The 20,946-nt window shown below is 58.2% G+C and overlaps 1 protein-coding gene across 1 annotated transcript; it reads right to left on the reverse strand.

Moving 5' to 3' along the window:
• Positions 1 to 2,764: 2,764 nt before the first annotated feature.
• Positions 2,765 to 20,368, reverse strand: LOC142476710 (uncharacterized; the record flags this gene model as incomplete). The annotated part of the gene is made up of 8 exons (XM_075581878.1): positions 2,765 to 5,116; positions 9,224 to 9,304; positions 11,208 to 11,309; positions 11,623 to 11,721; positions 11,850 to 11,963; positions 16,464 to 16,628; positions 17,044 to 17,094; positions 20,315 to 20,368. Coding segments are annotated over 8 exons (1,113 nt in total), but the record flags the coding sequence as incomplete, so codon positions are not given.
• Positions 20,369 to 20,946: the final 578 nt, after the last annotated feature.

Consider the following 20,946-nt stretch of genomic DNA (forward strand, 5'->3'; position numbering starts at 1 on the left):
CAGGCCTCCCTGGGAAGGAGGTGCGTTACAAGCCTCCCTGGGAAAGTGGTGCGTTACAGGCCTCCCTGGGAAGGAGGTGCGTTACAAGCCTCCCTGGGAAAGTGGTGCGTTACAGGCCTCCCTGGGAAGGTGGTGCGTTAGAGGCCTCCCTGGGAAGGAGGTGCGTTACAGGCCTCCCTGGGAAGGAGGTGCGTTAGAGGCCCCCCTGGGAAGGTGGTGCGTTAGAGGCCTCCCTGGGAAGGAGGTGCGTTACAGGCCTCCCTGGGAAGGAGGTGCGTTAGAGGCCTCCCTGGGAAGGTGGTGCGTTAGAGGCCTCCCTGGGAAGGTGCGTTAGAGGCCTCCCTGGGAAGGTGGTGCGTTACAGGCCTCCCTGGGAAGGAGGTGCGTTACAGGCCTCCCTGGGAAGGAGGTGCGTTAGAGGCCTCCCTGGGAAGGTGGTGCGTTACAGGCCTCCCTGGGAAGGTGGTGCGTTGCAGGCCTCCCTGGGAAGGTGGTGCGTTGCAGGCCTCCCTGGGAAGGAGGTGCGTTACAGGCCTCCCTGGGAAGGAGGTGCGTTACAGGCCTCCCTGGGAAGGAGGTGCGTTACAGGCCTCCCTGGGAAGGAGGTGCGTTAGAGGCCTCCCTGGGAAGGTGGTGCGTTACAGGCCTCCCTGGGAAGGAGGTGCGTTACAGGCCTCCCTGGGGAGGAGGTGCGTTAGAGGCCTCCCTGGGAAGGTGGTGCGTTAGAGGCCTCCCTGGGAAGGTGCGTTAGAGGCCTCCCTGGGAAGGTGGTGCGTTACAGGCCTCCCTGGGAAGGAGGTGCGTTACAGGCCTCCCTGGGAAGGAGGTGCGTTACAGGCCTCCCTGGGAAGGTGCGTTACAGGCCTCCCTGGGAAGGTGCGTTACAGACCTCCCTGGGAAGGTGCGTTAGAGGCCTTCCTGGGAAGGAGCTGCGTTAGAGGCCTCCCTGGGAAGGAGCTGCGTTACAGGCCTCCCTGGGAAGGTGCGTTACAGGCCTCCCTGGGAAGGAGCTGCATTAGAGGCCTCCCTGGGAAGGAGGTGCGTTACAGGCCTCCCTGGGAAGGAGCTGCGTTAGAGGCCTCCCTGGGAAGGTGCGTTACAGGCCTCCCTGGGAAGGAGGTGCGTTACAGGCCTCCCTGGGAAGGTGGTGCGTTACAGGCCTCCCTGGGAAGGAGGTGCGTTACAGGCCTCCCTGGGAAGGAGGTGCGTTACAGGCCTCCCTGGGAAGGAGGTGCGTTACAGGCCTCCCTGGGAAGGTGGTGCGTTAGAGGCCTCCCTGGGAAGGTGGTGCGTTAGAGGCCTCCCTGGGAAGGTGGTGCGTTACAGGCCTCCCTGGGAAGGTGGTGCGTTACAGGCCTCCCTGGGAAGGAGGTGCGTTACAGGCCTCCCTGGGAAGGAGGTGCGTTACAGGCCTCCCTGGGAAGGAGGTGCGTTACAGGCCTCCCTGGGAAGGAGGTGCGTTACAGGCCTCCCTGGGAAGGTGGTGCGTTACAGGCCTCCCTGGGAAGGTGCGTTACAGGCCTCCCTGGGAAGGAGGTGCGTTACAGGCCTCCCTGGGAAGGTGGTGCGTTACAGGCCTCCCTGGGAAGGTGGTGCGTTACAGGCCTCCCTGGGAAGGTGGTGCGTTACAGGCCTCCCTGGGAAGGTGGTGCGTTACAGGCCTCCCTGGGAAGGAGGTGCGTTACAGGCCTCCCTGGGAAGGAGGTGCGTTACAGGCCTCCCTGGGAAGGAGGTGCGTTACAGGCCTCCCTGGGAAGGTGGTGCGTTAGAGGCCTCCCTGGGAAGGTGGTGCGTTACAGGCCTCCCTGGGAAGGAGGTGCGTTACAGGCCTCCCTGGGAAGGTGCGTTACAGGAAGGAGGTGCGTTACAGGCCTCCCTGGGAAGGAGGTGCGTTAGAGGCCTCCCTGGGAAGGTGGTGCGTTAGAGGCCTCCCTGGGAAGGTGGTGCGTTACAGGCCTCCCTGGGAAGGAGGTGCGTTACAGGCCTCCCTGGGAAGGAGGTGCGTTACAGGCCTCCCTGGGAAGGAGGTGCGTTACAGGCCTCCCTGGGAAGGTGGTGCGTTACAGGCCTCCCTGGGAAGGTGCGTTACAGGCCTCCCTGGGAAGGAGGTGCGTTACAGGCCTCCCTGGGAAGGTGGTGCGTTACAGGCCTCCCTGGGAAGGTGGTGCGTTACAGGCCTCCCTGGGAAGGTGGTGCGTTACAGGCCTCCCTGGGAAGGTGGTGCGTTACAGGCCTCCCTGGGAAGGAGGTGCGTTACAGGCCTCCCTGGGAAGGAGGTGCGTTACAGGCCTCCCTGGGAAGGAGGTGCGTTACAGGCCTCCCTGGGAAGGAGGTGCGTTACAGGCCTCCCTGGGAAGGAGGTGCGTTACAGGCCTCCCTGGGAAGGAGGTGCGTTACAGGCCTCCCTGGGAAGGTGCGTTACAGGCCTCCCTGGGAAGGTGCGTTAGAGGCCTCCCTGAGAAGGTGCGTTAGAGGCCTCCCTGGGAAGGAGGTGCGTTAGAGGCCTCCCTGGGAAGGAGCTGCGTTAGAGGCCTCCCTGGGAAGGTGCGTTAGAGGCCTCCCTGAGAAGGTGCGTTAGAGGCCTCCCTGGGAAGGAGGTGCGTTAGAGGCCTCCCTGGGAAGGTGCGTTAGAGGCCTCCCTGGGAAGGTGCGTTAGAGAACGTTCAGAGATTGAAGTTTTTAGACCAATACAAAGCAGTGAGTAGGTTTCCTGTACCCGACAATGAAACGCACACAGCGTGTGCCCAAGTAATAAAGATAGCAGTAAAGATCACGCCTTTATTTATAGAGCAGCAACTCTCCAAAGAGCCAATGGGAGAAGGGAAACAACCTGCTACAGTTTCTACTGCTCATCCGAGGGTCCGACCGAGCGGGGTGCCCCAGCACCCAGGGTGAGGCGAGGCTCTGCCCCAGCACCCAGGGTGAGGCGAGGCTCTGCCCCAGCACCCAGGGTGAGGCGAGGCTCTGCCCCAGCACCCAGGGCGAGGCGAGGCTCTGCCCCAGCACCCAGGGCGAGGCGAGGCTCTGCCCCAGGACCCAGGGCGAGGCGAGGCTCTGCCCCAGCACCCAGGGCGAGGCGAGGCTCTGCCCCAGCACCCAGGGCGAGGCGAGGCTCTGCCCCAGCACCCAGGGCGAGGCGAGGCTCTGCCCCAGCACCCAGGGTGAGGCGAGGCTCTGCCCCAGCACCCAGGGTGAGGCGAGGCTCTGCCCCAGCACCCAGGGTGAGGCGAGGCTCTGCCCCAGCACCCAGGGTGAGGCGAGGCTCTGCCCCAGCACCCAGGGTGAGGCGAGGCTCTGCCCCAGCACCCAGGGTGAGGCGAGGCTCTGCCCCAGCACCCAGGGTGAGGCGAGGCTCTGCCCGAGCGGGGTGCCCCAGCACAGAGCGCAGGCGAGGCAAAGGAAGACTGGTTATACAGCATTTAAAACAATGTTATGGGTTTCTGCTGCCCAACTAAAGTAGTGAAAATAAAAAACAAATACTAAAAAGAAGTTGAAAAAAACAACAACCCTAAATTAATCTGAAAATGCGGTTTTCAGACAAGTGATTTATTTTTTTAAGCATTTTTGTTTTTTAATAACTTTATATCTGTGGCCCAGCCTCAGTTTCTTCCAGTGTAGAAAATAAAAAGCTGTGTGTCTGAATTCTGACCCCCAACATGCCTGTTTAAACTGAAGGTACCTGGATTCTCTATGCATCGCCACCCCTCCTGCTAATCAGACTCACAGCCCAGCCCCCCTAACCCTGCCCAGGCCCTCCTGCTAATCAGAGACTCCCAGCACGGCCCCCCTAACTCTGCCCAGGCCGCCCTGCTAATCAGACACAGCACGGCCCCCTCTAACTCCGCTCAGGCCCTCCTGCTAATCAGAGACTCCCAGCACGGCCCCCCTAACCCTGCCCAGGCCGCCCTGCTAATCACAGACTCACAGTGCTGCTGACGGCTCACATCTCCTCTGCCGAAAGTGTCTCATTGTACACCCCTAACCTGCGCCCTTTCCCTGGAGGAAACTGGCAAATGCGTCAGCTAATCTTGTGGATGCAGCATGTATACAGAATGCCTCACCTATGGCATCGCCTCTTTCCCTTAGTAGCCCGTATATACATACCCCCCCCCACCACCACTCCCAGTTCTTTCATTCGGAGATACTCAGAAACACCTTGCGGCCGATCACGGTCCAGGGACACCTGCGGCGGCGTTTCCTGCCCCTCAAACCTTGTGTCTGTGCCGAGGCTGCTCAGTTACGGTAGTAACATATCCCGGCTCCTTCAGGTAATAACAGAACAAGCTGTATCCCTGTACAGCACTGCCAGATCTATGCAGGAAAACACGCCTTCACCTCAACAAGGGACATGGCTTATATGGGGCTACCGTTGGGTGGCCGGATCCCAAATATCGTAGCCCAGGGGATGGCTCAGATTATAGAGTATTAACCCTTGAAGTGCCTCAATAACAGCACATTGCAGGCTGCTCTGGCACTGGAGGAGTTACTGACCCATGGCGCTGAGCTAACGCTACTCATTAAATCTAACCCTCCCTTCTCATCCAAAGCTCTTAGCCCTAACCCGCATTCCCTTCTCCGTGTCCCAAATTCCCACAATTCTGTCTCCTCCGTTAGCATCTGTCAGTGTGAAAGCCCCCGCCTGTCCCCGAGCCCTGCACCCTCCCCTCACTCATAGATCACTGCCCGACGGCCAGGGAATTGTGCAGCACTGGGCGCAGCGCTCCTCGTACACCAACACGCGACACTCTGGGGAGCGCAGGGCATTCTGGGGATGCCCATCGCATAGCTGATAAGCTTCCAGATCACATATCAGCTCAACCACGTCATCCACGGTGGTCAGACGGCTTGGGTGGTTGGTGTACAGTTCATGAAAGGAAGGGACGAGCTGACCTCTCACCACCACATGAAAGTGGAGTCCTGGCTGAATGTGGATGACAGTGTCCGCCATGGTGGAGAGTCTGGAGCGCTGCACCAGCTGTAGGTTTGGGCCTCGGTGTGCCTGCACCTCCCAGTGAGCTGGCAGGGGGATCTCGTTCAGCTCACTCATGAACTCTTGCAACAAGCTGTCCAAGCTGCTCGTGGCTTGGAAGGAGCCCAGGCTGAAAATCTCCATGATCTGAAAAAAGAATCAGAACAGTGACTAGGCGTCTCTGCCCTCTCACACCACACATTGCTATGCAAGAGACCGCTTTACCAATGTTCAAGAGAGAAACCAAGGCGCTAAAATGTGGAATTAAATGATATATAACAGATAAAGTGAGATATTTTGCTGCCCAAGTGAAGTGAAGGATCTCACACCTCCACAGAATGTGCTAGAAGGAAAAAACACTCGGGCGCAGAAATATCACGGATGGAATCTATAAGTGCCACGGTGTGCCACGTTTCCATCAGAATAAGCAATATGCTGATTTAAGACAAATATCATTTATTAAAATATACTAAAATAAGCACACAAAAGGAGCTCCCCTGTGTGGGCGTGTATTATATATAGAACCTTATAACCTGATTAAGCTTAATCACACCCGCTTAATTACACATACGTTAAAATAATAAAACATTGTGTCCAACATTTGGACTGTCTCTGAAAACATGTAACCCCTCTGTATTTCAGGAACGGCCAGTTCCCGCAGTGCCCCCGCGGTGCTCCCGCAGTGTTCCCGCGGGCGGATCGCAGTGTTCCCGCAGTGCCCCCGCAGTGTTCCCGCGGTGCCCCCGCTGTGTTCCCGCGGTGCCCCCGCTGTGTTCCCGCAGTGCTCCCGCAGGCGGATCGCAGTGTGTGCTGATGTTGAACACAGTAGACACCTCTCTGTGTATTGATCCCTTTTGTGCAGGGAGATATACATTGGAGTCTGTGTGAGTTTGTACACCAGATACAGCTGTGTGCTGGTACCCCGGGGTTTTCTGTAGTTTCTTCTTAAAGATGTTTGTATATTCAATTAGAAATGTTGGAGTCATTTCACCAAGAAGATATATATATTATTAACATGTAGAATGATTCTCTACCGATAGCTGTGGTGATTAGTTTGTTGGCAATGTCAGTGCTGCATAGGGCGATTTTATAGGTACTTGTGCCGGTAACGGTTTTTACACAGTCGTTTACTCACAGACTCCTATCAGCATTACCGCGACCCTCAGCTGCTGGTTTCTGATTTTGACCGAGTCTGCTTGCAAATCTCTTGCGGCGACAGCGTCCGTCCTTCTCTGCGCTAGTTACCTCTTCTTTGGCAATGTACCTTCACCTCGATGCCCCCGCAGCTTCTGATTAGCTCTTTAAACTTCGTCCTTCTTTGCTCAGACTTCAATTGTATTTGTTATTCACCGAAGACGCAGGTTTCACAGCAGGCTTTATTCCAACCCGCCGCACGTCTCACACCGGCACAGCAGGCTTTATTCCAATCCGCCACACGTCTCACCCCGGCACAGCAGGCTTTATTCCAACCCGCCGCACGTCTCACACCGGCACAGCAGGCTTTATTCCAATCCGCCACACGTCTCACCCCGGCACAGCAGGCTTTATTCCAACCCGCCGCACGTCTCACACCGGCACAGCAGGCTTAATTCCAATCCACCACACGTCTCACCCCGGCACAGCAGGCTTTATTCCAATCCGCCACACGTCTCACCCCGGCACAGCAGGCTTTATTCCAATCCGCCGCACGTCTCACCCCGGCACAGCAGGCTTAATTCCATCCGCCACACGTCTCACCCCGGCACAACAGGCTTAATTCCAACCCGCCGCACGTCTCACCCCGGCACAGCAGGCTTAATTCCATCCGCCGCACGTCTCACCCCGGCACAACAGGCTTTATTCCAATCCGCCACACGTCTCACCCCGGCACAGCAGGCTTTATTCCAATCCGCCGCACGTCTCACCCCGGCACAGCAGGTTTAATTCCAATCCGCCACACGTCTCACCCCGGCACAACAGGCTTAATTCCAATCCGCCGCACGTCTCACCCCGGCACAGCAGGCTTAATTCCAATCCGCCGCACGTCTCACACCGGCACAGCAGGCTTTATTCCAACCCGCCGCACGTCTCACCCCGGCACAGCAGGCTTAATTCCAATCCGCCGCACGTCTCACCCCGGCACAGCAGGCTTAATTCCATCCGCCGCACGTCTCACCCCGGCACAGCAGGCTTAATTCCATCCGCCGCACGTCTCACCCCGGCACAGCAGGCTTTATTCCATCCGCCGCACGTCTCACCCCGGCACAGCAGGCTTAATTCCATCCGCCGCACGTCTCACCCCGGCACAGCAGGCTTTATTCCAACCCGCCGCACGTCTCACCCCGGCACAGCAGGCTTAATTCCATCCGCCGCACGTCTCACCCCGGCACAGCAGGCTTAATTCCATCCGCCGCACGTCTCACCCCGGCACAACAGGCTTAATTCCAATCCGCCGCACGTCTCACCCCGGCACAGCAGGCTTAATTCCATCCGCCGCTCGTCTCACCCCGGCACAGCAGGCTTTATTCCAATCCGCCGCACGTCTCACCCCGGCACAGCAGGCTTAATTCCAACCCGCCGCACGTCTCACCCCGGCACAGCAGGCTTTATTCCATCCGCCGCACGTCTCACCCCGGCATAGCAGGCTTAATTCCAACCCGCCGCACGTCTCACCCCGGCACAGCAGGCTTTATTCCAACCCGCCGCACGTCTCACCCCGGCACAGCAGGCTTAATTCCAATCCGCCGCACGTCTTACCCCGGCACAGCAGGCTTAATTCCATCCGCCGCACGTCTCACCCCGGCACAGCAGGCTTAATTCCATCCGCCGCACGTCTCACCCCGGCACAGCAGGCTTTATTCCATCCGCCGCACGTCTCACCCCGGCACAGCAGGCTTAATTCCATCCGCCGCACGTCTCACCCCGGCACAGCAGGCTTTATTCCAACCCGCCGCACGTCTCACCCCGGCACAGCAGGCTTAATTCCATCCGCCGCACGTCTCACCCCGGCACAGCAGGCTTAATTCCATCCGCCGCACGTCTCACCCCGGCACAACAGGCTTAATTCCAATCCGCCGCACGTCTCACCCCGGCACAGCAGGCTTAATTCCATCCGCCGCACGTCTCACCCCGGCACAGCAGGCTTTATTCCAATCCGCCGCACGTCTCACCCCGGCACAGCAGGCTTAATTCCAACCCGCCGCACGTCTCACCCCGGCACAGCAGGCTTTATTCCATCCGCCGCACGTCTCACCCCGGCACAGCAGGCTTAATTCCAACCCGCCGCACGTCTCACCCCGGCACAGCAGGCTTTATTCCAACCCGCCGCACGTCTCACCCCGGCACAGCAGGCTTAATTCCAACCCGCCGCACGTCTCACCCCGGCACAGCAGGCTTAATTCCATCCGCCGCACGTCTCACCCCGGCACAACAGGCTTAATTCCAATCCGCCGCACGTCTCACCCCGGCACAGCAGGCTTAATTCCATCCGCCGCACGTCTCACCCCGGCACAGCAGGCTTTATTCCAACCCGCCGCACGTCTCACCCCGGCACAGCAGGCTTTATTCCAATCCGCCACACGTCTCACCCCGGCACAGCAGGCTTAATTCCATCCGCCGCACGTCTCACCCCGGCACAGCAGGCTTTATTCCATCCGCCGCACGTCTCACCCCGGCACAGCAGGCTTTATTCCAATCCGCCGCACGTCTCACCCCGGCACAGCAGGCTTAATTCCATCCGCCGCACGTCTCACCCCGGCACAGCAGGCTTAATTCCAATCCGCCGCACGTCTCACCCCGGCACAGCAGGCTTAATTCCATCCGCCGCACGTCTCACCCCGGCACAGCAGGCTTAATTCCATCCGCCGCACGTCTCACCCCGGCACAGCAGGCAGATAGGATGTCTCCTCCTCGGCGATCCAGGTGTGTGCCCACACGCCACAGTGTGCTCTTTCTTTCCCGCTTTACCAATGTCCCTGATAGACCTGCACAGACCATCTGCTTCCCCACAATACACTACATCACAACTCTTATGTGCATCCATAGGTCTCGCAGGCCGCACTGAACCTGGACGTCTCCAGATAGAGGAGGGAGCCACACTATTGGGTTATCACAGGACACAGCGGTGACTGAGTGGCACAGACATGGTCTCGGTCACAAGAGCAGTTTGACACAAAAAGGTAAACTGGACCATGAAGGGACACAAGTGTTAACAGGTAACGCCACTCCCAGCATGCAGCAGCAATGGCAGGAAACACAATACAAGCATTAGCTCACCACAGGGGTGCTCTCATCCGCTTCCGCAATGTCGTCACTTTCTATGATGAACTCTTCAGTCTTCACAGAGCGATGCAGGTTCTGCACAGCACGGAAATAGGGGAAACAGGTGAATACAGAGCTAAAGGGGCAGAGACCCCCGCCGGCCTGAGAGGCAGAGACCCCCGCCGTAGAAAGGAAAAAAGATGATGTCGGCGCCAATTATAATAGTGAAATTAATTCAAACCATATGGTGGATAGTCCAAATCAAAGTCCTTTGGTGATTGATGATGGAAGATGAGCAAAATGCAGATTCCCTCCAAGACGTGATATATGAAAAATAAAATGAGAAAATTATAGTGCAGTATGTCAGTAATGTGGACATAAAAACATATAACACTAACAACATACAACATACAAGACAGACTAACAACAGCAACAAGCCAGAGTGAAAATAATAAAAAAAAAGATATTTATTAACAACTAATGCAGGATTCCGGAGGGTATCACACACCAATCCGGGGGGGGGGGGGGGTAAAATCGTTACCCTACTCACAGAATAAAGGATATTAGAAAGCAGCAGGACTGGAAACACTTTCGGTGGATCAAAGATGGCGACCGGAGCTCTCTCTCTGGCGTCCCCACGTGTGGCAGGTGCTGTGTGGAGCTTCAAAGACGCAAGAACAGTGATGCTGCTGCGCGAACGCAGCGTCACGCTCTCTCCTCCTGCCGGTCTTCCCTTGAAGAAGTGCGCGCATGCGCACGAAACGCGTTGGGAAGATACCGTTTTTAGAAGCAACTGATTTCTGGAGTTGGGGAGTACACCACCCGGCCGGAGGTGAGGGGGAGGATCTACACACACAGAGCAGGAGAATAGGAGACCGGCAGGAGGAGAGAGCGTGACGCTGCGTTCGCGCAGCAGCATCACTGTTCCTGCGTCTTTGAAGCTCCACACAGCACCTGCCACACGTGGGGACGCCAGAGAGAGCTCCGGTCGCCATCTTTGATCCACCGAAAGTGTTTCCAGTCCTGCTGCTTTCTAATATCCTTTATTCTGTGAGTAGGGTAACGATTTTACCCCCCCCCCCCCCCCGGATTGGTGTGTGATACCCTCCGGAATCCTGCACTAGTTGTTAATAAATATCTTTTTTTTATTATTTTCACTCTGGCTTGTTGCTGTTGTTAGTCTGTCTTGTATGTTGTATGTTGTTAGTGTTATATGTTTTTATGTCCACATTACTGACATACTGCACTATAATTTTCTCATTTTATTTTTCATATATCACGTCTTGGAGGGAATCTGCATTTTGCTCATCTTCCATCATCAATCACCAAAGGACTTTGATTTGGACTATCCACCATATGGTTTGAATTAATTTCACTATTATAATTGGCGCCGACATCATCTTTTTTCCTTTCTATGCTGAGTTACTGACTGTACAGTTAGTTTTTGTCTGGCTGCCACTCTTCATTAATCGTCCCATTAGGGGTTTATGTTTTTTAGCGCTGTTTTGCACCGTCTTTTCTGTTTTAGAGACCCCCGCCGGCCGAGCCCGAGAGGCAGAGACCCCCGCCGGCCGAGCCCGAGAGGCAGAGACCCCCGCCGGCCGGCCCGAGAGGCAGAGACCCCCGCCGGCCGAGCCCGAGAGGCAGAGACCCCCGCCGGCCGGCCCGAGAGGCAGAGACCCCCGCCGGCCGGCCCGAGAGGCAGAAAGCGGCAATAGCAGGAGCCACGTGCTCCACTATATCAGCAGCTGTGTACACACAGTGTCACACAGTGTCACACAGTGTCACACAGTGTCACACAGTGTCACACAGTGTCACACAGTGTCACACAGTGTCACACAGTGTCACACACAGTCACACACAGTCACACACACAGTGTCACACACAGTGTCACACACACACAGTCACACACAGTCACACACAGTCACACACAGTGTCACACACACAGTGTCACACACACAGTGTCACACACACACTATCCGAGTCACCCAACTCTTACCAGCGGCTCGCTCTCCTCACAGGTGCTGCTGGCCTCCCCCATCTCCTGCTTTATTGCCCTGGAAGCGGCCATAATGTCGCGCACGTGGCTGTGGTGTAATTCCTGCACAAGGAAGGAGCGCGCAGAACGTTACAGGGAGCCGCGTCTTCCCACAGCACCAGCAGCCGTATCCTAATCAGGTACCACGGCCATTAGCCAATCAGAAATAGCGCATCAATTCACAGAACGTAACGGGGACACTCCCGCTCTGTATCACCACCATTACTGCCAGGAGACTGACCAAAGCAACAACCCAGCCTTAAATAAGAATGTTACCGAGGTCACACCACCCCCACCCCCCACACGCGTGCCCACACTCCAACACGTGCACACGCGCCCACCTGTGAGCACCCACGCCCGCCCACACAATGCTTACATCTGCAGACAGGTAATGTCCGTTTCTCTGCTCCATCCGTTCCAGTTTAATGACTGGGACCCTGAGGGGTGAGAGAGGCTCCGTGTTGGGGTCCTGCTGCTGGAAGGAGGCACATACTTACATGAGATATCCCTTTTTCACTGGTTTGTGTGAGCGTAAACATGCTGCTCCCAATGACTCATTATCCGCCACGCCGAGCAGCGCCACGCCGAGCAGCGCCCGCTTACCTGTGCCTCCATGTCCTCAGAGTCTGCATCAGGTTCTCCGGCGGCCTCTCTCTTGATCCTCTCCAGCAGCATGGGGTGCTTGGAAGACTTGTGGAAGGCTGGGATGTTCTTCTCCTGGTGGGGAAAAAGTTAAAAGATGTTAAATACATGCTACAAATCAAAGCTCATGTCTTTACCTAGCAGCCACACACCTACAGAGAGTACAAGAGGAGCAGAGCACACAGCTGCTCCTCATCCCTCGGATCACTAATGTATCACTTTGTTACAATCATACTTATTAGCAGGTCCTCTCATTGTGACCTTTCACACAGCTGCTCTCCGACTCTGCAGCTCTCACAGTGTGAGCCCCCAGCCAAGGCAGTGGCTCCGTGCATAGTCTGGTTCCGGAGATGATCGTTACTGGACTACTAGGTACAAACTGAAACTACATTACACATTGTGTGAGGCTTTCCTTGTGTCATATCGCGGTCACGCGACAGATGTGAGCCCCGAGCAGGGAATCCGCACAATAGTCCCCAGAACTCAATTAGGAATGGTACAATGACTTACTGAAGACAGGAGCAGACATTTCTGTCTGTAGGAGCCGCCACACCGTTCCGGAGGAAAGTCCTATGGGCCCATACACTGTTCTTCGCCTTTAATAAGCGACTCATTTTGCCTTTTTATTGACCCGTTCGGTACCATTATGTGCACTTATTTTTTTTTTTTTTATTACTTAAGTTTTTATTGAGCATTTTCAAACATACAAAATGAGGTAAACACAACATACTACACAAAGGAAAAGGGGGTACAGTAATACAAATAAACTGGTTGTGGGACAATAGAGAGGAGGGAGAACGGGGGAGGGGGGGGAAGGGGTAGCATTTGTACCAATATCGCACTGTATTCGACAATTTAAATACCACATGTATCACTCTGTTCAAAGCATTCTAGTCTATATATGGGATATACCTGCATGGCGGAACCAGGGAGCCCAAATCTCAGGGAATTGCGAGGTGGAGCCGTTCAGATAGGCTGAGAGTTTTTCCATATAGACTATATGCCAAATTTTGTTGTTTATTTGATTTAGGGATGGGGGGGCTGGTTGTTTCCAATTTTTGGCAATTGTACACCATGTAGCGTTTAAAATTTGGGATATTACTCTAGCTTTTTTTTGGAGATATTAGCCATTGGTTTTCCTAGTAATATATATACTGGGTCATGTGGGACAGAGATTTCTAGTATCTTGTGTATTAGGGTGAACACTTCTGTCCATGTTTGTTGGATTTTGGGGCATGACCAGAATATGTGCAGTATACTCCCCACTTCCCCACAAGTGCACTTCTTTTTATGAGGATCTCTATGCGTACAGGTTTGGTGCCCGGTAAGATATTCGATTTAATGAAAGGTCCTAGCATTGAATCACAGACCTTGTACAGGGAGCCCCCAGCCGCCTCTCCCACCGCCGCCTCTCCCACCGCCGCCGCCTCTCCCACCGCCGCCGCCTCTCCCACCGCCGCCCCCTCTCCCACCGCCGCCCCCTCTCCCACCGCCGCCCCCTCTCACACCGCCGCCCCCTCTCACACCGCCGCCGCCGCCTCTCCCACCGCCGCCGCCTCTCCCACCGCCGCCCCCTCTCCCACCGCCGCCGCCTCTCCCACCGCCGCCGCCTCTCCCACCGCCGCCGCCTCTCCCACCGCCGCCCCCTCTCACACCGCCGCCCCCTCTCACACCGCCGCCTCTCCCACCGCCGCCGCCTCTCCCACTGCCGCCGCCTCTCCCACCGCCGCCGCCCCCTCTCACACCGCCGCCGCCTCTCCCACCGGCGCCGCCTCTCCCACCGCCGCCGCCTCTTCCACCGCCGCCGCCTCTCCCACCGGCGCCGCCTCTCCCACCGCCGCCGCCTCTCACACCTCCGCCTCTCCCACCGCCGCCGCCTCTCCCACTGCCGCCGCCTCTCCCACCGCCGCCGCCCCCTCTCACACCGCCGCCGCCTCTCCCACCGGCGCCGCCTCTCCCACCGCCGCCGCCTCTTCCACCGCCGCCGCCTCTCCCACCGGCGCCGCCTCTCCCACCGCCGCCGCCTCTCACACCTCCGCCTCTCCCACCGCCGCCGCCTCTCCCACCGCCCCCTCTCACACCGCCGCCGCCCCCTCTAACACCGCCGCCGCCTCTCCCACCGCCGCCCCCTCTCCCACCGCCGCCGCCCCCTCTCACACCGCCGCCGCCCCCTCTCACACCGCCGCCGCCCTCTCACACCGCCGCCGCCCCCTCTCACACCGCCGCCGCCTCTCCCACCGCCGCCGCCGCCTCTCACACCTCCGCCGCTGCCTCTCACGCCGCCGCCGCCTCCCACACCGCCGCCGCCTCTCACGCCGCCGCCGCCTCTCACACCGCCGCCGCCTCCCACACCGCCGCCGCCTCTCACACCGCCGCCGCCGCCGCCTCTCACACCGCCGCCGCCGCCTCTCACACCGTCGCCGCCGCCTCTCACACCGTCGCCGTCGCCTCTCACACCGTCGCCGCCTCTCACATCGCCGCCGCCTCTCACACCGCCGCCGCCTCTCACACCGCCACCGCGTAAGATAGCACAGAGCACACGGTTTGTACTGCCCCCTCTCCGACACAGTAATGGCCCCCTGCTCCAGTGCTGAGACAGCAGCTGTTTCTGTGCAATAGAGGAGGCCAGCCTGGACTGCTCTTCCATCAGTGACTCCGGCAGCAGGGCACGCCTAACTGCCCACACAGCCTCCCCCCCCCCCCCCCTCCGGGGACAGCGCAGTATCACACAGGGTCTCCCCCCCCCCTGGGGACAGCGCAGTATCACACAGGGTCGACCCCCCCCCCCAGGGACAGCGCAGTATCACACAGGGTCCCCCCCCCCCCTGCAGTATCACACAGGGTCCCTCCCCCCCCTCCTGCAGTATCACACAGGGTCCCCCCCTCCTGCAGTATCACACAGGGTCCCCCCCCCCCCTCCTGCAGTATCACACAGGGTCCCCGTCCCCTCCTGCAGTATCACACAGGGTCTCCCCCTCCCCCCGCAGTATCACACAGGGTCCCCCCCCTCCTGCAGTATCACACAGGGTCTCCCCCCCGCAGTATCACACAGGGTCTCCCCCCCCCCCCGCAGTATCACACAGGGTCTCCCCCCCCCCGCAGTATCACACAGGGTCTCCACCCCCGCAGTATCACACAGGGTCTCCACCCCCCCGCAGTATCACACAGGGTCTCCCCCCACCCCCCCGCAGTATCACACAGGGTCTCCCCCCCGCCCGCAGTATCACACAGGGTCTCCCCCTCACCTCGCAATATCACACAGGGTCTCCCCCCCCCCCGCAGTATCACACAGGGTCTCCCCCTCACCTCGCAATATCACACAGGGTCTCCCCTCACCTCGCAATATCACACAGGGTCTCCCCTCACCTCGCAATATCGCACAGGGTCTCCCCCCACCCCCCTGCAGTATCACACAGGGTCCCCCCCCGCAGTATCACACAGGGTCTCCCCCCCCCCCCGCAGTATCACACAGGGCCCCCCCCCCCGCAGTATCACACAGGGTCTCCCCCCCCTCCTCCAGCTCCCGAATCCTCTCGCGAGCGCGCGGTGTATGTATCAGCACTCTGCTTCCCCTGCCCCTCCCCCCCCCCGCAGTATCACACAGGGTCTCCCCCCCCCCCGCAGTATCACACAGGGTCCCCCCCCCGCAGTATCACACAGGGTCTCCCCCCCTCCCCGCAGTATCACACAGGGTCTCCCCCCCTCCCCACAGTATCACACAGGGTCTCCCCCCCGCCCGCAATATCACACAGGGTCTCCCCCCCCCTGCAGTATCACACAGGGTCTCCCCCCCCCGCAGTATCACACAGGGTCTCCCCCCACCCCCCTGCAGTATCACACAGGGTCCCCCCCCCCGCAGTATCACACAGGGTCTCCCCCCCCCCCCCCGCAGTATCACACAGGGTCCCCCCCCCCCGCAGTATCACACAGGGTCTCCCCCCCTCCTCCAGCTCCCGAATCCTCTCGCGAGCGCACGGTGTATGTATCAGCACTCTGCTTCCCCTGCCCCCCCCCCCGCAGTATCACACAGGGTCTCCCCCCCCCCCCCCCTCCAGCTCCCGAATCCTCTCAAGAGCGCGCGGTGTATGTATCAGCACTCTGCTTCCCCTGCCCCCCCCCCCCGCAGTATCACACAGGGTCTCCCCCCCCCCCGCAGTATCACACAGGGTCCCCGTCCCCCCCGCAGTATCACACAGGGTCTCCCCCCCCCCTCCAGCTCCCGAATCCTCTCAAGAGCGCGCGGTGTATGTATCAGCACTCTGCTTCCCCTGCCCCCCCCCCCCCCGCAGAATCACACAGGGTCTCCCCCCCCCCTCTAGGTCCCGAATCCTCTCGCGAGCGCGCAGTGAAGGTATCAGCACTCTGCTTCCCCTGCCCCCCCCGGTGTGGGACGCTCTGGGCTTTAGCTGTTGGGAGGTGAGCGGTGATCAACTTAAGGCAAAAACACCAGCTGTGCCACGATGGGCTGGGAAAGAGTACAAGGTAAAAGCCAAGGGAAGGCCGGTGCAAACACACAACTGGCAGAAAATGGCCCCTTGCAGCTCGGGCCAGACACTAAGCGTCCGCAGGACCCACCATGGCAAAGCGCAGGCACTGGCGCCAGCGGCATTTCTGCCGTTTAAGGTTGCGGCCACCAAATTTGGGCTTGTCCTGGCAGAAGTCACACTCGCCACAGTCCACCTTCTGCAGGCAGGCCTCACACGCCCCACACTTCCGGTTCTTACGGCGGCCTGAGAAATGCTGTGAGACAAGGATAGGTCAGCAAGAGGCAAAATAAAGAGAAGCAACAAAGGGAAGATGGAAACAAAATGGAAGACAGGTCAGGTGAGTAGATTGGGCTGTACCAGTGCTCTGCTGGGAGCAGACACAAGAGGAGGAAGGAGAGGCTGTGGTGGGTGGGTGAGGGGGAGGAGAGCCATGCAGGCTGGGCGGCGGAAGAGCAGCAATCTGATTTAACAAGACTTCTGATGAGAAGAGAGTTAGTAAGTGCTGGCGGTGCCGCTGGGGGATGGAGACGCACATACAGCGACGGTGCAAGCGGAGAAGAAGCCATGGCTGAAAGCAGCACAAGGAACAGGCAGGAAGAAAACAGGCACTGACACGGCGGGAGCAGGACAAGCTCAGCACACTCACTGCCCACAGACGCGTCACCCACCTGACTCGGTGGCAACTTCTGCTTTGTTTTGTGAACAAAAGACTGTTTCTTCTGAGGAGAAATTAAAAAAAACAGGTTAGGTTAAAATTTCCACGAAAACAATCACAAGCAAATAAACACTGTGCCTGTGTGCAGTGACAGGAGGGGACAGGCTGCGTGTCCCTGTGTGTGTGTGCAGTGACAGGAGGGGACAGGCTGTGTGTGTGTGTGTGCAGTGACAGGAGGGGACAGGCTGCGTGTCCCTGTGTGTGTGCAGTGACAGGAGGGGACAGGCTGTGTGTCCCTGTGTGTGTGTGTGTGTGTGTGTGCAGTGACAGGAGGGGACAGGCTGCGTGTCCCTGTGTGTGTGTGCAGTGACAGGAGGGGACAGGCTGCGTGCCCCTGTGTGTGTGTGCAGTGACAGGAGGGGACAGGCTGTGTGTGTGTGTGCAGTGACAGGAGGGGACAGGCTGCGTGTCCCTGTGTGTGTGTGTGTGTGCAGTGACAGGAGGGGACAGGCTGTGTGTCCCTGTGTGTGTGTGTGTGTGCAGTGACAGGAGGGGACAGGCTGCGTGTCCCTGTGTGTGTGTGTGTGCAGTGACAGGAGGGGACAGGCTGTGTGTCCCTGTGTGTGTGCAGTGACAGGAGGGGACAGGCTGTGTGTCCCTGTGTGTGTGTGCAGTGACAGGAGGGGACAGGCTGTGTGTGTGTGCGCAGTGACAGGAAGGGACAGGCTGTGTGTGTGTGTGTGTGTGTGCAGTGACAGGAGGGGACAGGCTGCGTGTCCCTGTGTGTGTGTGCAGTGACAGGAAGGGACAGGCTGTGTGTTCCTGTGTGTGTGCAGTGACAGGAAGGGACAGGCTGTGTGTCCCTGTGTGTGTGCAGTGACAGGAAGGGACAGGCTGTGTGTCCCTGTGTGTGTGCGCAGTGACAGGAAGGGACAGGCTGCGTGCCCCTGTGTGTGTGTGTGCAGTGACAGGAGGGGACAGGCTGTGTGTGTGTGTGCAGTGACAGGAGGGGACAGGCTGCGTGCCCCTGTGTGTGTGCAGTGACAGGAGGGGACAGGCTGTGTGTTCCTGTGTGTGTGCAGTGACAGGAAGGGACAGGCTGTGTGTCCCTGTGTGTGTGTGTGTGTGCAGTGACAGGAGGGGACAGGCTGCGTGTCCCTGTGTGTGTGTGCAGTGACAGGAGGGGACAGGCTGTGTGTCCCTGTGTGTGTGTGTGTGTGCAGTGACAGGAGGGGACAGGCTGCGTGTCCCTGTGTGTGTGTGTGTGCAGTGACAGGAAGGGACAGGCTGTGTGTCCCTGTGTGTGTGCGCAGTGACAGGAAGGGACAGGCTGCGTGCCCCTGTGTGTGTGTGTGCAGTGACAGGAGGGGACAGGCTGTGTGTGTGTGTGCAGTGACAGGAGGGGACAGGCTGCGTGTCCCTGTGTGCAGTGACAGGAAGGGACAGGCTGTGTGTCCCTGTGTGTGTGTGTGCAGTGACAGGAGGGGACAGGCTGTGTGTGTGTGTGCAGTGACAGGAGGGGACAGGCTGCGTGTTCCTGTGTGTGTGCGCAGTGACAGGAGGGGACAGGCTGCGTGTCCCTGTGTGTGTGTGTGTGTGTGCAGTGACAGGAAGGGACAGGCTGTGTGTCCCTGTGTGTGTGTGTGTGTGTGCAGTGACAGGAAGGGACAGGCTGCGTGTCCCTGTGTGTGTGTGTGCAGTGACAGGAGGGGACAGGCTGTGTGTGTGTGTGCAGTGACAGGAGGGGACAGGCTGCGTGTCCCTGTGTGTGTGTGTGCAGTGACAGGAGGGGACAGGCTGTGTGTGTGTGTGCAGTGACAGGAGGGGACAGGCTGCGTGTCCCTGTGTGCAGTGACAGGAAGGGACAGGCTGTGTGTCCCTGTGTGTGTGTGTGCAGTGACAGGAGGGGACAGGCTGTGTGTGTGTGTGTGTGCAGTGATAGGAGGGGACAGGCTGCGTGTCCCTGTGTGTGTGTGTGTGTGCAGTGACAGGAGGGGACAGGCTGTGTGTCCCTGTGTGTGTGTGCAGTGACTGGAGGGGACAGGCTGCGTGTCCCTGTGTGTGTGTGTGTGTGTGTGCAGTGACAGGAGGGGACAGGCTGTGTGTCCCTGTGTGTGTGTGCAGTGACAGGAGGGGACAGGCTGTGTGTCCCTGTGTGTGTGTGTGTGTGTGTGCAGTGACAGGAGGGGACAGGCTGTGTGTCCCTGTGTGTGTGTGCAGTGACTGGAGGGGACAGGCTGCGTGTCCCTGTGTGTGTGTGTGTGTGTGCAGTGACTGGAGGGGACAGGCTGCGTGTCCCTGTGTGTTCAGTGACAGGCTGCGTGTCCCTGTGTGTTCAGTGACAGGCTGCGTGTCCCTGTGTGTTCAGTGACAGGCTGCGTGTCCCTGTGTGTTCAGTGACAGGCTGCGTGTCTCGGTGTGTTCAGTGACAGGCTGCGTGTCCCTGTGTGTTCAGTGACAGGCTGCGTGTCCCTGTGTGTTCAGTGACAGGCTGCGTGTCCCTGTGTGTTCAGTGACAGGCTGCGTGTCCCTGTGTGTGTGTGTGTGTGTGTGTGTGTGTGTGTGTGTGTGTGTGTGTGTGTGTGTGTGTAGTGACAGGAGGGGACAGGCTGCGTGTCCCTGTGTGTTCAGTGACAGGCTGTGTGTCCCTGTGTGTGTGTGTGTGTGCAGTGACAGGAAGGGACAGGCTGCGTGTCTCGGTGTGTGTGTGTGTGTGTGTGTGTGTGTGTGTGTGTGTGTGTGTGTGTGTGTGTGTGTGTGCAGTGACAGGAAGGGACAGGCTGCGTGTCTCGGTGTGTGTGTGTGTGTGTGTGTGTGTGTGTGTGTGTGTGTGCAGTGACAGGAGGGGACAGGCTGCGTGTCTCGGTGTGTGTGTGTGTGTGTGTGTGTGTGTGTGTGTGTGTGTGTGTAGTGACAGGAGGGGACAGGCTGCGTGTCCCTGTGTGTTCAGTGACAGGCTGCGTGTCCCTGTGTGTGCAGTGACAGGAAGGGACAGGCTGCGTGTCTCGGTGTGTGTGTGTGTGTGTGTGTGTGTGTGTGTGTGTGTGCAGTGACAGGAGGGGACAGGCTGCGTGTCTCGGTGTGTGTGTGTGTGTGTGTGTGTGTGTGTGTGTGTGTGTGTGTGTGTGTGTGCGCAGTGACAGGAGGGGACAGGCTGCGTGTCTCGGTGTGTGTGTGTGTGTGTGTGTGTGTGTGTGTGTGTGTGTGTGTGTGTGTGTGTGTGTGTGTGTGTGCAGTGACAGGAGGGGACAGGCTGCGTGTCTCGGTGTCCTGCTCACACTTACCTTGTATTTGGAATTTAGAGAGCTGGAATCTCTTTCTGAAAACGGCTTCCACTTCTAGACAGGAAATTCTTTTTTTATTAAGGGTAGCAAAGCAGAACTAACACACCCCACCCCACCTATACACACACACACACACACACACACACACACATTTCTGATAGATAGGAAAAAGACGGCGCACAACTCTCATGGTGTAGTAAATAAGCAAATATTGGGCTATAGTGAAGCTGGTGAGTAATGCACGTACATCAATTTGGATATAAACAGGCATTAGCATGTTAGTGACATGTTCCCACATTGGCGCACAGCTTGTCCCCACACCTAGCGATGGTTCCCGCAGTCTGCTACCAGGTAGAAGATAATCACCGTCCTCGTGGTGAGCTGTTGGTTCCTGGTCCCGGTAACTGCTCTCGTGGGGCTCGGCCCGTGCTGGAACGGCGCTTCTCGTGGCTCAAGAGATGCAGGGAAGCTCCCACACTGACGACAAGATGCCGATTACACTCACTGAGTCCCGATGACGTCACCGGACCGTGACACTGAACAGTGACTGAAAGGGTTAAAAGTATCCTCCATCTTGTCTGCCTGAACTTTTCCCCTGAACTAAGTGATATATGTACGCAAGAAACATGCAG

The sequence above is a fragment of the Ascaphus truei genome, unplaced genomic scaffold (assembly GCF_040206685.1).
Source record: "Ascaphus truei isolate aAscTru1 unplaced genomic scaffold, aAscTru1.hap1 HAP1_SCAFFOLD_1650, whole genome shotgun sequence".
Lineage (NCBI taxonomy): Eukaryota > Metazoa > Chordata > Amphibia > Anura > Ascaphidae > Ascaphus > Ascaphus truei.